Raw genomic sequence first — 12,013 nt, forward strand, 5'->3', positions numbered from 1 at the left:
TTATCCCATTCTGTACTTCTTAGTTCACCCACAACTTTGATGCTGTCTCAAGCAGTACCTCCAGGTTCAATATCTCTGGGTGCTTCTAGAGGCTCTAATTCCAGCAGGTTCTATGGCTCAGTGTGCTTCAAGAACAAGTGAAAATACTACTGTCATGGTAGTATGACTATTCTGTAGTAGGGTCATGGATGACAGGGAGGGGCAGCAGAAATGTCGCCTTTGACCAGTCTATTCTGGCCAAATCTCTGCAGCTGCCGGAGACCCTGGTAGTGTTCCACTGGCACTCTCTGCCCTCCTTTCCCATCTTGTGTTGCTTTTCATCAGCGTAGGGTCTTATTTATTTATTTATTTATTTATTTATTACTATTTTGTCACTTTGCTGTCTGTGACTTTACTATGTTTTGTTCTGTTTCCTAGTGGTAAGGCTCCTACTGTGGGAGCCCCGATCGAGATCCTAGTCATGCCTCAGTTGCGGGGTACCTTTCCAATGCAAGGGCAAGACTGGAGACCAGTAGCTGCTCTCGCCCCCCAATCCTCCAAGCAACCTGGGCGAGAGCAGGAATGAACAGCTCACTCTGTCTGTTCTTCAGCTCTTCATGTTTCCTCCAGTATCCTCTAGCCACCCTGAGAGTCCAAAGTTCTTCTGCTTCCAAAAACACTTGAGTTTTTCGTTTAGAAATCAAGTGGTGGTGTAACTAGCTACTTAGCAATCCAACCCCGCACCTTTCCAATTGTCATGGACTGGTTAATTTTACATCTGAACAGGAAATCACATTTTATTAGAGAGAAGGTAATGTTCTGCTTAACTATAAGTCTGTAGAAACCATGCTTGTCCTGATTTTCTCAGCTGACACTGGCAGAGCATGGAGCCGAAGGCGAGGGCATTTAACAAGGGAGAGGGACTTTAATAGCCGGTAGAGCCCGCTACGGCGGGTTCTAAGGCTATTAGAACATTCTGCCACACAGGGCAGAATGTTCTATTAAAAAAATAAATGTTCACGGAGCCCGAGGGGATTAAAATCCTCTCGGGCTCCGTTAGGCTTTGTTCACAGCTGCTGCTGTGAACAAAGCAAACATTGGAATGTTGGCGCTGCGGGCTTTTACCGGCCAGTAAAAGCCTGCAGCACTCCATTGTTTACAATGGAGCCCCCAGCATTCCAATGTTCTAATATTTCTAGTTACACAGTCTATTTCAAACTATCTAAGTAGTTTATCATCACTTTTATGAAGCATCTCAGAAGGCCTGGCTACAGGATAGTTTTGGTTCTTATGGCGTATCACTTTTAAATTCTCCAGGTTACGGTGTTGGGCTGTAAATACTGTAATACCAAAGTATTTGTTTGAGCAAAGGCATATTAGGATGTACATAGCAAACTCAGTTCTACAGCAGGCATATAGGGCCGGATGTATGATCGTTTTGTTTTGCAACTCACAATTTGCAATTTTTTGTGAGTCGCAAAACAAAATGTACAACAGTATCAACCACACTGTTTGCGATTCGAAATGGGTCGCAAGGGACCTGCCTCATCAATATTTATGAGGCAGGTTGCAAATTGTGACCCATTTGTGAATGGCAACAATCACAGGGATGGTGGCCTGCTGGGGTCAGCAGACCACCATGTCTGTGATTGCTTTGTCAATAAAGCAATTTAAAAAAAATAAAATGCAGCCCGTTTTCCTTATGGGAAAACGGGATGTATTTAAAAAACTAAAATGAAAAGTTACCTTTTCATTTTTTCAGATTAGGCAGTGATCCGTGGGACCACTGCCTGCTCTTAAAAAATGCTTTGGCAGACATTCACAAAGGGGAACAGGTTACCACCATTTTGAAACTGGTGGTAACTATGATTGTTTTGCTACCGCATTCACAGTCACAAAACAATCATATGTGTACCTGCGAGCCACAATTAGAAAGGGAAGCCCTTGGAACGCCCTTTCCTAATTGCAAGTCGCAATCCCTATTTTGCGAGTCAGTAACAAGATACCAACTCGCAAAATAGGGATAGTACATCCAAGAAGGCCATTTTGCAGTTCCAAAAGGCGATTTTTGCAGTTTGCAGCTGCAAAATCCCGTCATAATCTGGCGCTTAATGAGCTTCCTCGTCAATTTCGCTATTAGGTTTACATGATTAGAACAGAAAATACTGACCTTACAAGTTTAAATTTAGTGCATTTCGTAAAATCTTTCGTAGGTTGGCGACCGCCTGGTGTGACTTTCTATTTTGATTAGTGTCTCGATGTAAGTTTATCCTCAAGTGATTTTGACCAGAGGAAAGTAGTCTTTGGTCAGATGTCAATTTTGCTCCCAATAACGGGGTCCAATTTTAATAATCTCCAGTTCCTACATGGTATCCGGCTATCTCATTGAGTTCTCTATGGTATGCCACATGTTAGCAGCAGCGGCTCCTCTGCTATGGCGATGGTGCGTTGCCCCCGCCAGCAGCTGCAAACCATAACAGTATTTATTATTGTTTTATTTTTAAAGGGGTGGGCCATGGGAGATGACAGGGACGGAGGGGGAGTGCACTCCCCTCAGTGCGCATGTGTATTTGATCGGCTGTCTTGGGCCGGCCAAACACACATGCGCACTGAGCTCTCTGCTACCCAGCACTATGTACCCAGGTTGGAGACAGCAGGCCCAGGCTCCCAGTGTGCCAGGGAGCGCAAAGCCATGGCCCTCCTGCCAATCCTAAAGCTGCTTTCATGCTGCCAGCAGCATGAGAGCAGCGTTAGGACTTGCCACAGGGCAGGCTGGGAGCCTTTGCCTGCAAGTGGAGCCAGAGGAGCGACGCAGCAGTAGGGAGTCAGGTAAGTTTTTGTCTTTTTTTGGTTTTAATTTAAGATTTTCCTTTGTATTGTCCCCCCGCCAAATGCCGGACTGCCCCTTTATCGCACCATGAGCCGCAACTTCATGTTAGTATTTTTGCTTAAGGCTTTCTCGCATAGTAATTATGTTTGTTTTCAGTACGAAAGCGCACTTTCCTTCTCGATCCCCTTTCTCTCCACTGGGTGGCACCCTGGCTTCATGTTGTGGTTTCTGTTAAACCGGAAGTAATTCTGGATGCTTTAAACTTCCATTAGTAAGTAACCTTATCTGACCACGGATTATGGTATTGCATAGCTGCCAAGTGTTCAGTTTGCTTATGTGTGACATTCCCATATGTGTAGTGCAGTGAAGTGTGAAATTTCAAGCCTATGAGTGACACTTAATTGTGAGTGAAATAAGACAATTGAATCTGTGTCAAGAGACATTTTTGGAAATGATGGCCTTTTCTCGTATGTGACTGTCCTTAATGCGTGAATTGACCCAGAGGCGCTTTACATGAGAATCAGATACGTCTTCATTTAGCAGGAGTGAGTTAGATGGTTTGCTCAGAATCACAGAATGTTGAGCCGGGATTCAAGTCCTCTTCTACGGTTCTAAAGTAGACAGTTCTGGTCCCTAGGCCACATCTCATCCACCTCCTCCTTCTCCCTGTGCAGTTCTCCAAGTAGGCCCCTCTTTCACTGCAGTGTAGACTGACCCAGTTTTTAGTATTTATTTAGTTGTTTTGTTTTTGGGGCTGGCCATCCCCATGTTTGATACGATGGTTTGAGCAGGGGGTGCTTTTGGACATTAATTAAGTGGGTGTGTGGTTTTGTGTCTTCTTACAAATCGCTGTAGTTTGCTTTGTCTGGATATGAGTTTCTGTGATAGTGGGATAGTTCCAAGCTGGAATGTACAGCGAATCCTACACCTCCCGTTGTACACCATCGCCATCTTGTGGACTTTGGTAAACAGTACTCGGAGCTCAGCAGCTATTTCGCCCAGCAAAGTGAGAAACTGGAATTACACGGGTTTATCATACTTAAGGACACGGTTCTTGTGCGTGACAATCGCAGGCACTGCAGTAATGCGGGGAAATTATCGAAAATGAGTTATTTTAACGCGGGATGCGTGGCATTTGGCAGGGCTGCTTTGAAGGCGAGGACAGGGGTCACTTAAGAAACGGACCCTGACTGGTGAATCTGTTGTTGTAAGCATACATGCCAATAGACCCGATTCAGACGTGAAGCTCATGATTTTTAAAGCAAAACGTGGCTTTCTTTTGTCTGTCTCACGCCTGAAATTGCCACTGCTTCAATAGACGTCAGTGGGGGAAACACCTCTGGATTATATTTGTAAAATCTCCCACTTTCCTCTTCTAAAACGTTGGCATGTATGTGTAAGTCTATTAATGATTGACACTTCTCAAAACATGAACCCATATAGACAAAGACTTCAATTATTTTTTGTGTTTGTTGTTGTGTCCAGGGCGTCCACCCTCTTCCTGCTTTCAAATATCCGTTCCCCTCAAGACAGTGTCCGACTTGTTCGACTCAATGAAGTGTTTTGTTTCCGAACCCTCTGGCAGGGGCGGAGTGGGACAGAAAATTGGCCCAGGATCCAAAATAAAAGTGACTCCGAATAGCAAATCTTACAGCAAAAAAACTGGCAACATTTGCAGACCAGGCAGTTTTGAGCTTGTGAAGGCACGCTGTAAGCATGGAGGTCAATTCACCGAAAGGCCAGGGGTAGTGAGGTGATATCACACGCCCTTTGACCTCCACTTTCACTCACACACCCATACTTACGTATATTCACACTTACGCACACTGTCTCCCACATAAACACACTCTCACCCGCAAGCACACACACAACATACATTTTAAAGCATTGTTTTACTTATCTCACCTGTCATTGAAGGTCATATTCCAACTAGTTGTACTACATTTTTATTACACTAATGGTGAATAATGTATTATTTATTCACTATTGCGTAATAAAAAATGACAGAAAACAAAGAGAGTGAAGTCCAACTGATGTCCATTAGGATGAGCTGCCACTGTGTTACTGGCACTGAATTTACCACCTCTGAGGTCAGGGGTCACAAAGGCAGCGCCAGGGGTTGCAAAGGGCAAGTCAGGGGTCGCAGCTGCGACTCCTGGAAACCCTAAGTGACATCCATGTGTTTTGCATGACAATGGAGAATGCATGGATTTGTGCCTGCTACAGGCAATGGCTGTGTTAATATCACCTAAATCCGTAGCAAAACACGGCGCACCAGACCATAAAACCGGCTCACAAACAGCCAAAAAAATGGCCCATACACTGACCTATCAGACCAACCCTTTGGGCATTGTCCAATTGCCCTATAGGTGAATCCGACGCTGGTCTTTGGTGGGAATGAAAATTCCCCACAGGGAGACAAGACTTCACGGCTACAGAACATGCGGTTTACTATCCTATCCAAGGTCAACCTCTGGTTGTGGAGGTTATGGATGCTCGTCCGTGGAACTAGCGCAATGCACTGGAATGCCAAAAAGCGAGAACCAACTGGTCCAACTACTGCCTGCGATCTGTTTACCTCCAGTTGATGCACTTCCAGCAGGAAACCATAAGTCACTAGGTCAAAGAAGAGTTGATTGATCTCCTTTCTTAGGAGTGCCCTGAGGCACTGCCATCAGTAATTCACAAATCCATAAAGAATATGTTCCCCAGCTCAAACTTTCTACTCTGAATGCTGGAGTCCTGCATCATTGAGGAGAACTCCTCCGGTTGGCCAGGAGACTCGCTCTTTTCAGCCTTCATCTGGCTCTGATTGGTGCTCACTTCATCGTTCCTGTATCAAAGAGACCGAGATAACCAACAGAATTAACCTCATCATGGATGGAAAGTTTATTGATCATGAAAGTATCTCTGTGATGTTTCCTAAGCAGCAGCACCATCTGTTTATCTGCCAAGGGTTCCCTGTACATGGGCTACACAAATATATGAGACTCAAGTGCCCAGGTGCCCCAGGTATGCCTCTTAGTATCTCCACCCCATCCCTCTGCAGTGGCGGTCTGGTAACTATGTGGGATTGTTGTCGTATTATTTATGTCCGTACTAGAGTGGCACCACTTGTAATCCCCCATGCCCTCTTTACTCCCTTTCCAAAGTATCTCCTTGGTGCCTCAAAGTATCTACCCTTTTATGACTTTTGTACTCTCAGCCACCTTTGGGCTTTTAAATCTTTTTCCCATTCTTTCCGTTGGGCTCAATCTGGGTCTTATTGCTTGCTCTGCTACTCCTTGCGTAACCCTCCACACTTCCGATCCTTGTTTCATCCCTCAGTTTCGCTGAGTTTGTCACTCCCTTCTCTCTGATCCCACGCTTCTTGGTCTTTGATACTCTCCTGTATACTTCTGCATCCAGTTCAGTCATCTTCAAACCTACCCACAGTGTCATTCCTCTAAATATACTCTATCAACCCTTGTGTCCTTGATCTGAGCTCTTGCTTTTTAATCCTCTTCCTCCATCTGCAGCTCAATGATGTCTGTCCCTTGACCTTGTTGTTGCCCGCCAGTAGAACCTCCGCTCTCTGCACATTTCCTTTCTCCCTCTACTCTTTTGTGCAAAACACACATATACATTGAAATGTGTCAAACTTCAGTTACTGCTAACATTCACCATTGCCTTCACGGTTTCCAGATGTTCGGGACCTATTGCCAAATCCCTGCTGCTGAAGTTCATCCCTGTCCTGCGCTGGCTCCCGCGGTACCGCGTCAAGGAATGGCTCCTGGGAGACATCCTCTCTGGCCTCAGTGTTGGGATCATGCAGCTTCCACAAGGTCAGTTTCTAAGTGTCCTCTACATTTTATACTGTTTTCTCCATCAATTCTTTATTTACCAGGACACTATCCTCATAGGACCAAGTGCATAAAAAATGGATCCGAATGGTGCTCAAATGATCCAGGGTACCAGGATTCCCAATAAGTCGTCCTGCCAGCCGTGCTGCTGAAATAGGATGGTTATCCTCTTTAGTATACGCAGGTAGGTGAGGGCTCTTCATGGCTGCGCCATTGTCCAGCGGCAGACTACCAAGGGCCCATGATGCTTGCTGAAGATGCAAAGACTGATGCAGTCCCGTTTTGCGAGTCAGTAACCAGGTTACTGACTCGCAAAACGGGGATTGGGCATTGCAGTGTGCTTTTTGCACGTCGCAAACAGCGAAATTCGCTGTTTGCGACGTGCAAAAACTTTGCTACATCTGGCCCTTAGTATTTTGCACCTGTGAGAAATCAGTAAAAATTAGCACCTAAAAGTTCAAAGAGTCAACTGCTGACATCTAGTCATGCAAGACCTGGTCAAAGTCGAAAAATATGACCATCCGTTATGGAAAGCGGGTCGGATACAAGAAGTGGCTTGGGCCTGGTCAGCTCTTTCCTTTACACTTATAATTTTCAAGGGAAATGTTCTGAGAAGGTAATGTTTAGTGTGGAAAGGGCGCTGGTGGTGTCTGAGGAGGGTGTGTAGTTATTAGTGAGCCACAGTGCAAAGTCACAGTGAAGATTTCTACATTCAGACTTTGTCACTTTTGGAAATCAAAAATCTCCAGCAGGACAAGGCAGGAGGCTGTAACCGAAGGCAGTACCAGGAGCTCGGATACCCCTTTGGTGAAGCATTGATGAACAGGATTTGCTTCTGCGAAGAACGTAGCAGGAGCAGCCGCGAAGTTAAACTGCCAATACACCTTGGGCAGAACAATGAGCAGGTTGGTCCAGGCCTTCCCTCATTTCTCAGAGCAGTTTTTGGCCAAAAATGTTCTGTCCCAAGTTTTGGTGTTTGGCTATCTGGGCACCTTTAGCACCACAATTAAGTGCCTAGTACTATTGGGACACCACTTAGGGGTTTATAACTCACTCAGGCTGGGCCCAGGTGCAGGTTCAAGATGGTGGGAGTCTTTTATGTACCTGTGGCTCTCCAATTATTCCTTGGAGTCTCTCTGGTAGTTGCGGATTATGGTGAAGAAGCAGGGCTCAAACAGCAGGGCTGGTCTCTGAGGGTTCATGGCCAATGCCAGGCAGCAAAGCAGTCCTTACAGGAGGAGCAAAGCAGTCTTGTAGAGTACACAGCAGCCCACAGCAGCAAGCAGTCCCAAGAATCCTTCCACAGGTGCAGAAAATGAACTGAAGAGCGGGTCTGAGGGCCCAGTTTATATACATGATGGCTCCTTTGAAGCTGGGAGAAGTCGCTTGAGGTTTCTCTTTGAAGTGCTTAGGATTTCCTTACTCCCCTGCTCTGGATGCAAGTTGGCTGCATGGCAATATGGAGGTGACAAGCCCTTTGTGTGAAGGCAGAGTACAGCTTTTCCAGTTGCAAGTGGAGCTGTGCCCAGCTCTGCCACTATCCTGCCAGCAGATGGCCCATTGAGACCCACCTAATCCCTCTAGTGTGTGCATCTGTCTGGGAAGAATTCACAAAGTCTGTCATTTATACCCAGTCGTGTGACCTAAGAGAGGCAGCAGACACCAAAAGGCTAAGAATATGCCAACTTTCTAAAAGTGACATTTTCAAAATTGTAATTTAAAATCCAAATTTACGATCAAAGAGGAAAACTAATTTTAATTACAATTTCATAGATACCAAACACAAAATGCTTATCTGTCCCCAATCATAAGTTACCACCTATTATATGTAATAAGGTGACACAATGTTATCCTATGGGACAGGTAGTACTCACAGTGATGAAAAAAGAATGTAGACGTTTTTCTCTACCAGGACATGTAAAACTTAAAAGTACATGCCCAACCTTTTCATTACACAGCACTTTGACCTATGGGCTATCTAGGTCCTACCTTAGGGGTGACATATATCCAGTTAAAGGAGAGTTTAAGTCTTGGCAAGGGGACATATTGCTGAGTGGAACTATCTGTTTAAAACTGCATTCAGTCTGCAATGGAAGACTTGGGACATGTTTTGAGGGGTTACTTAAGTGGGTGGCACAATATGTACTGCAGGCCCACTATTAAAATTTAATTTACAGGCCCTGGGTACATGGTACACCACTCTACAAGGCACTTATAAGTAAATTAAATATGCTAATCTGGTGTAAACCTATTTAACCATGTTTAGGGGAGTTCGAAAAAGCAAGCACTGATCAGCAGTAGTAAAATACACACAGAGTCTTAAGGCCAGCAAAAATGAATTCAGCAAAATAAACAGAGGGGAAAGGTAGAACGTTTGAGGGTGATCCTGCAGAGAGAGCCATGTCCAACAGCACCTATATCAAATATATCTTACAAAGAATCCTCATTCAACTGATCATGAATGTCACTTGTACATCTTATCACTGGCATTCAAAATTTCAGTGTATGCTTTAAAATGTTTTCTGCAGTGTCCCAAATTGCAAATAAATCATCATTAAATTATGGGGGGTCATTTTGACCTCGGCGGTCTTTTTCCAAGACCGCTGAGGGACCGTCGTGCGGAAGACCGCCAGTGGTGGCGGTTTGCCGCTCAGCGTATTATGACCGTTGGTAGCTCTCCGTCCTTTTTCGGACGGAGAGCCGCCAACAGCCATACTGGCGGGCGGCGGGGAAGTGGAGGTTGCTCCACCCCCACCGCCCCGTCAACAGAACACCGCCCAGCGAATCACGTTCTGTGATTCGCCGTGGCAGTGTTCTGTTGACGGTGTGGTGTCGGCGGAGCAGCACCCATGGATCCCGTCCCCTCTCGGAGGATCGACGGACCAGGTAAGTCGATCGTCCGTTAGGGGAGGGGGTGGGGGGGTGTTGTATGTTGTGTAGGTGCATGGGGGTGTGCGTGTATGTATGTAGTGGGGGTGTGTGAGTCGTGTATGCTTGCAGTGGTGTTGTGAGGTTGGGAATGAGTGCGTGTATGACTGTAGGTATGTCTATATGGTTGTGTGCGTGTATGTTTGAATGTGGGTGTGCGAGTCTGACTATGTGTGTGGATGTTGGCATGTATGTCGGTGTGTGCGTGTATGTGTGTTGGTGGTGCCTGCGTGCGTGTCGTGTGTGTATGAGTGATGTTATGTTGGGGGTCAGGGTGGGGAGGGGGGTCCTGCCACCTTTGGGGGTGGCAGGGGTGGTGGGGGGGTTGGAGAGGGAGCCGGGGTGGGGGAGACCCCTATCAGTGCCAGGGAAGGAATTCCCTGGCACTGATCGTGCTTACCGCCATGGATTTCATGGCGGTTCCAAACCGCATGAAATCCATGCGGTCAGCCGGGTCAAAATACCGCCGGCGGTATAGTGACGACTGCCGGGCTGGAGACCCTGGTCTCCAGCCCAGCGGTCGTTTCCGCCCTGGCGGGCGGAACGGAGAAGCGGCGGATGACCATGGCGGTAACCGCCATGGTCATAATTAAAAAAAAAAAGACCGCCAGCCTGTTGGTGGTCTTACTGCCACTTCTCTGCCTTCCACCAGGGTCGTAATGACCCCCTATATGTTTAAGACATTTTCCTAAATTCAGATGCCAAGCTTTGGAGGTGGTGTGAGGGTAAGGGCTGTGCATTCCTGTGCGCCATTCCCTCAGTCAACCTGCATTTGTGAATAGATACCTCTATGGCAGGGAAAGCAGGGGCACTCTTGCATTGAGTAAAACTCTTAAACTAGGCTGTGGTATTGGCTAAATTGCCTTTCACAGTTGCTGCTGTTCGTATTTCTTTAGATTTTTAACCTGACCGACAACACCTTCCTTTATGATGACTTGCTCACTGTGTTATCCTGGTCTCAAGAATGCGCATTAATAGGTTTTCTGCTTTCTTCCTTTTGTTTGTAGGTCTGGCATATGCCCTCCTTGCCAGTGTGCCTGCAGTGTTTGGACTGTACTCCTCCTTCTACCCTGTGCTCCTATATTCCATCTTTGGGACTTCACGGCACATCTCAGCAGGTGAGAAGAGCCTCTAAAGGATGCAAAAAGGACAATACTGTGTGCACATTTGTTACACTGTGTGTGTGAGTGTGTGTTAGTGATGGGGCGCTTATACATTTGTGTGCATACTCTATGGGAATGCACAATTTTTCTTCTCCCTAGTAAAATGAAAATAAGTCCCCATTGCATTGGCATGTGCTACCACTGTTGGATGTGGAAGTGTTGTGTAGCCATTTTAATTATAGTTCCATGCACATTATTTTAGCAAAACTAGGCCTGCAGCTGTGCACTTTAACGTAGATATATTTTATTCAGCTTCGTTATTATTTTTTACAATAGCCACACTTGCGGTTTTGTTTTATTTATTTCTATCTAGCTGTTCTTTGCTTAGGCCAGCACTGCGTTCTTAAACAAGCACTCAGTGCTCCTCTCAAGGCCGCAGTAAGATAAGTTGCCGGTAAATGTGGTAACGCTTTGTCTATAGTGTTCATAGAAACATACACACTCTTATGTGGGGATCCTTTCTTAGAACATCAGTTGTTTTATTATAAAAACAATTCTCTGTCCCATACACGTTAGAGGGAGATTCCAGCTAGATGACCACGACTGTGTACTGATTGCTGAACGCTTTGCTACATCTGCTTTCTGCAGACTTCAGGCCTCTTGCTGAGGTATGAGGGATGATGTCTTCCCAGGGGAACCTGAAGGGCAGAACTAGAGCTTAACATGCTGTGCTCTCACATAGCTTAGGTAGGGATTATCTTAATGACTCTAGTGACAATATGGTAGCGTTATTTTTGTGCTTTAGTCTCCTTGTCACAATTTGAATCCTGTCATGTTTTATCGTCCTGGTTATTGAAGTACATTCTTTATTATCTAAGATGCAGTTGCTTCATTAAAAACCTTATTGAAACATATACTGCCTCTGATTGTCTTATATATGTGAGACTAATGTAACTGAGAGAAACGGATGCGATCTGAGTGACCATGATTTCCCTGAGGAGTCAATTGTGTCATGCGCTCGGCTGCCCAATCTTCCCTGCTCTTGGGTAGAGATGAGGCACTGCTAGTTAGCCGGAGCAAACCCCGGATTGGCCCGACAGGTGTCTCCTGTAGTGAGTTAACACTCAGTCTCCCACACCGCAGGCGATTCTGCCACTCAAATCACGTAGTCTCATTAGAATAATGAGAGCCTACGCGACAGAAGTGGTGGGGAGGATTTTGAGAGTGGTCTAGGAGACTGTGCAGTCTTCTAAGCAAACCTCGGCTACTGGGGTTAGTGCTTCACTACAGTGACTTCAGAGAGCTATCTTCCAACACTACTACAAGTGGCC

The 12,013-nt window shown here is 45.9% G+C and overlaps 1 protein-coding gene across 6 annotated transcripts in view; it reads left to right on the plus strand.

Annotated features, from left to right (window-relative positions):
• LOC138258904 (solute carrier family 26 member 6-like) overlaps nucleotides 1-12,013 on the plus strand; it is a 201,260-nt gene that overhangs the window by 61,379 nt on the left and 127,868 nt on the right. For all 6 annotated transcript variants that reach the window (XM_069206223.1, XM_069206226.1, XM_069206220.1 and 3 more), the window contains exons 3-4: nucleotides 6,494-6,633; nucleotides 10,587-10,697. In XM_069206223.1, coding sequence (XP_069062324.1) covers nucleotides 6,494-6,633; nucleotides 10,587-10,697 — 251 coding nt within the window. The remainder of the gene's footprint in view (nucleotides 1-6,493; nucleotides 6,634-10,586; nucleotides 10,698-12,013) is intronic.

Source organism: Pleurodeles waltl, chromosome 9, assembly GCF_031143425.1.
Source record: "Pleurodeles waltl isolate 20211129_DDA chromosome 9, aPleWal1.hap1.20221129, whole genome shotgun sequence".
In the NCBI taxonomy this organism is placed as follows: domain Eukaryota; kingdom Metazoa; phylum Chordata; class Amphibia; order Caudata; family Salamandridae; genus Pleurodeles; species Pleurodeles waltl.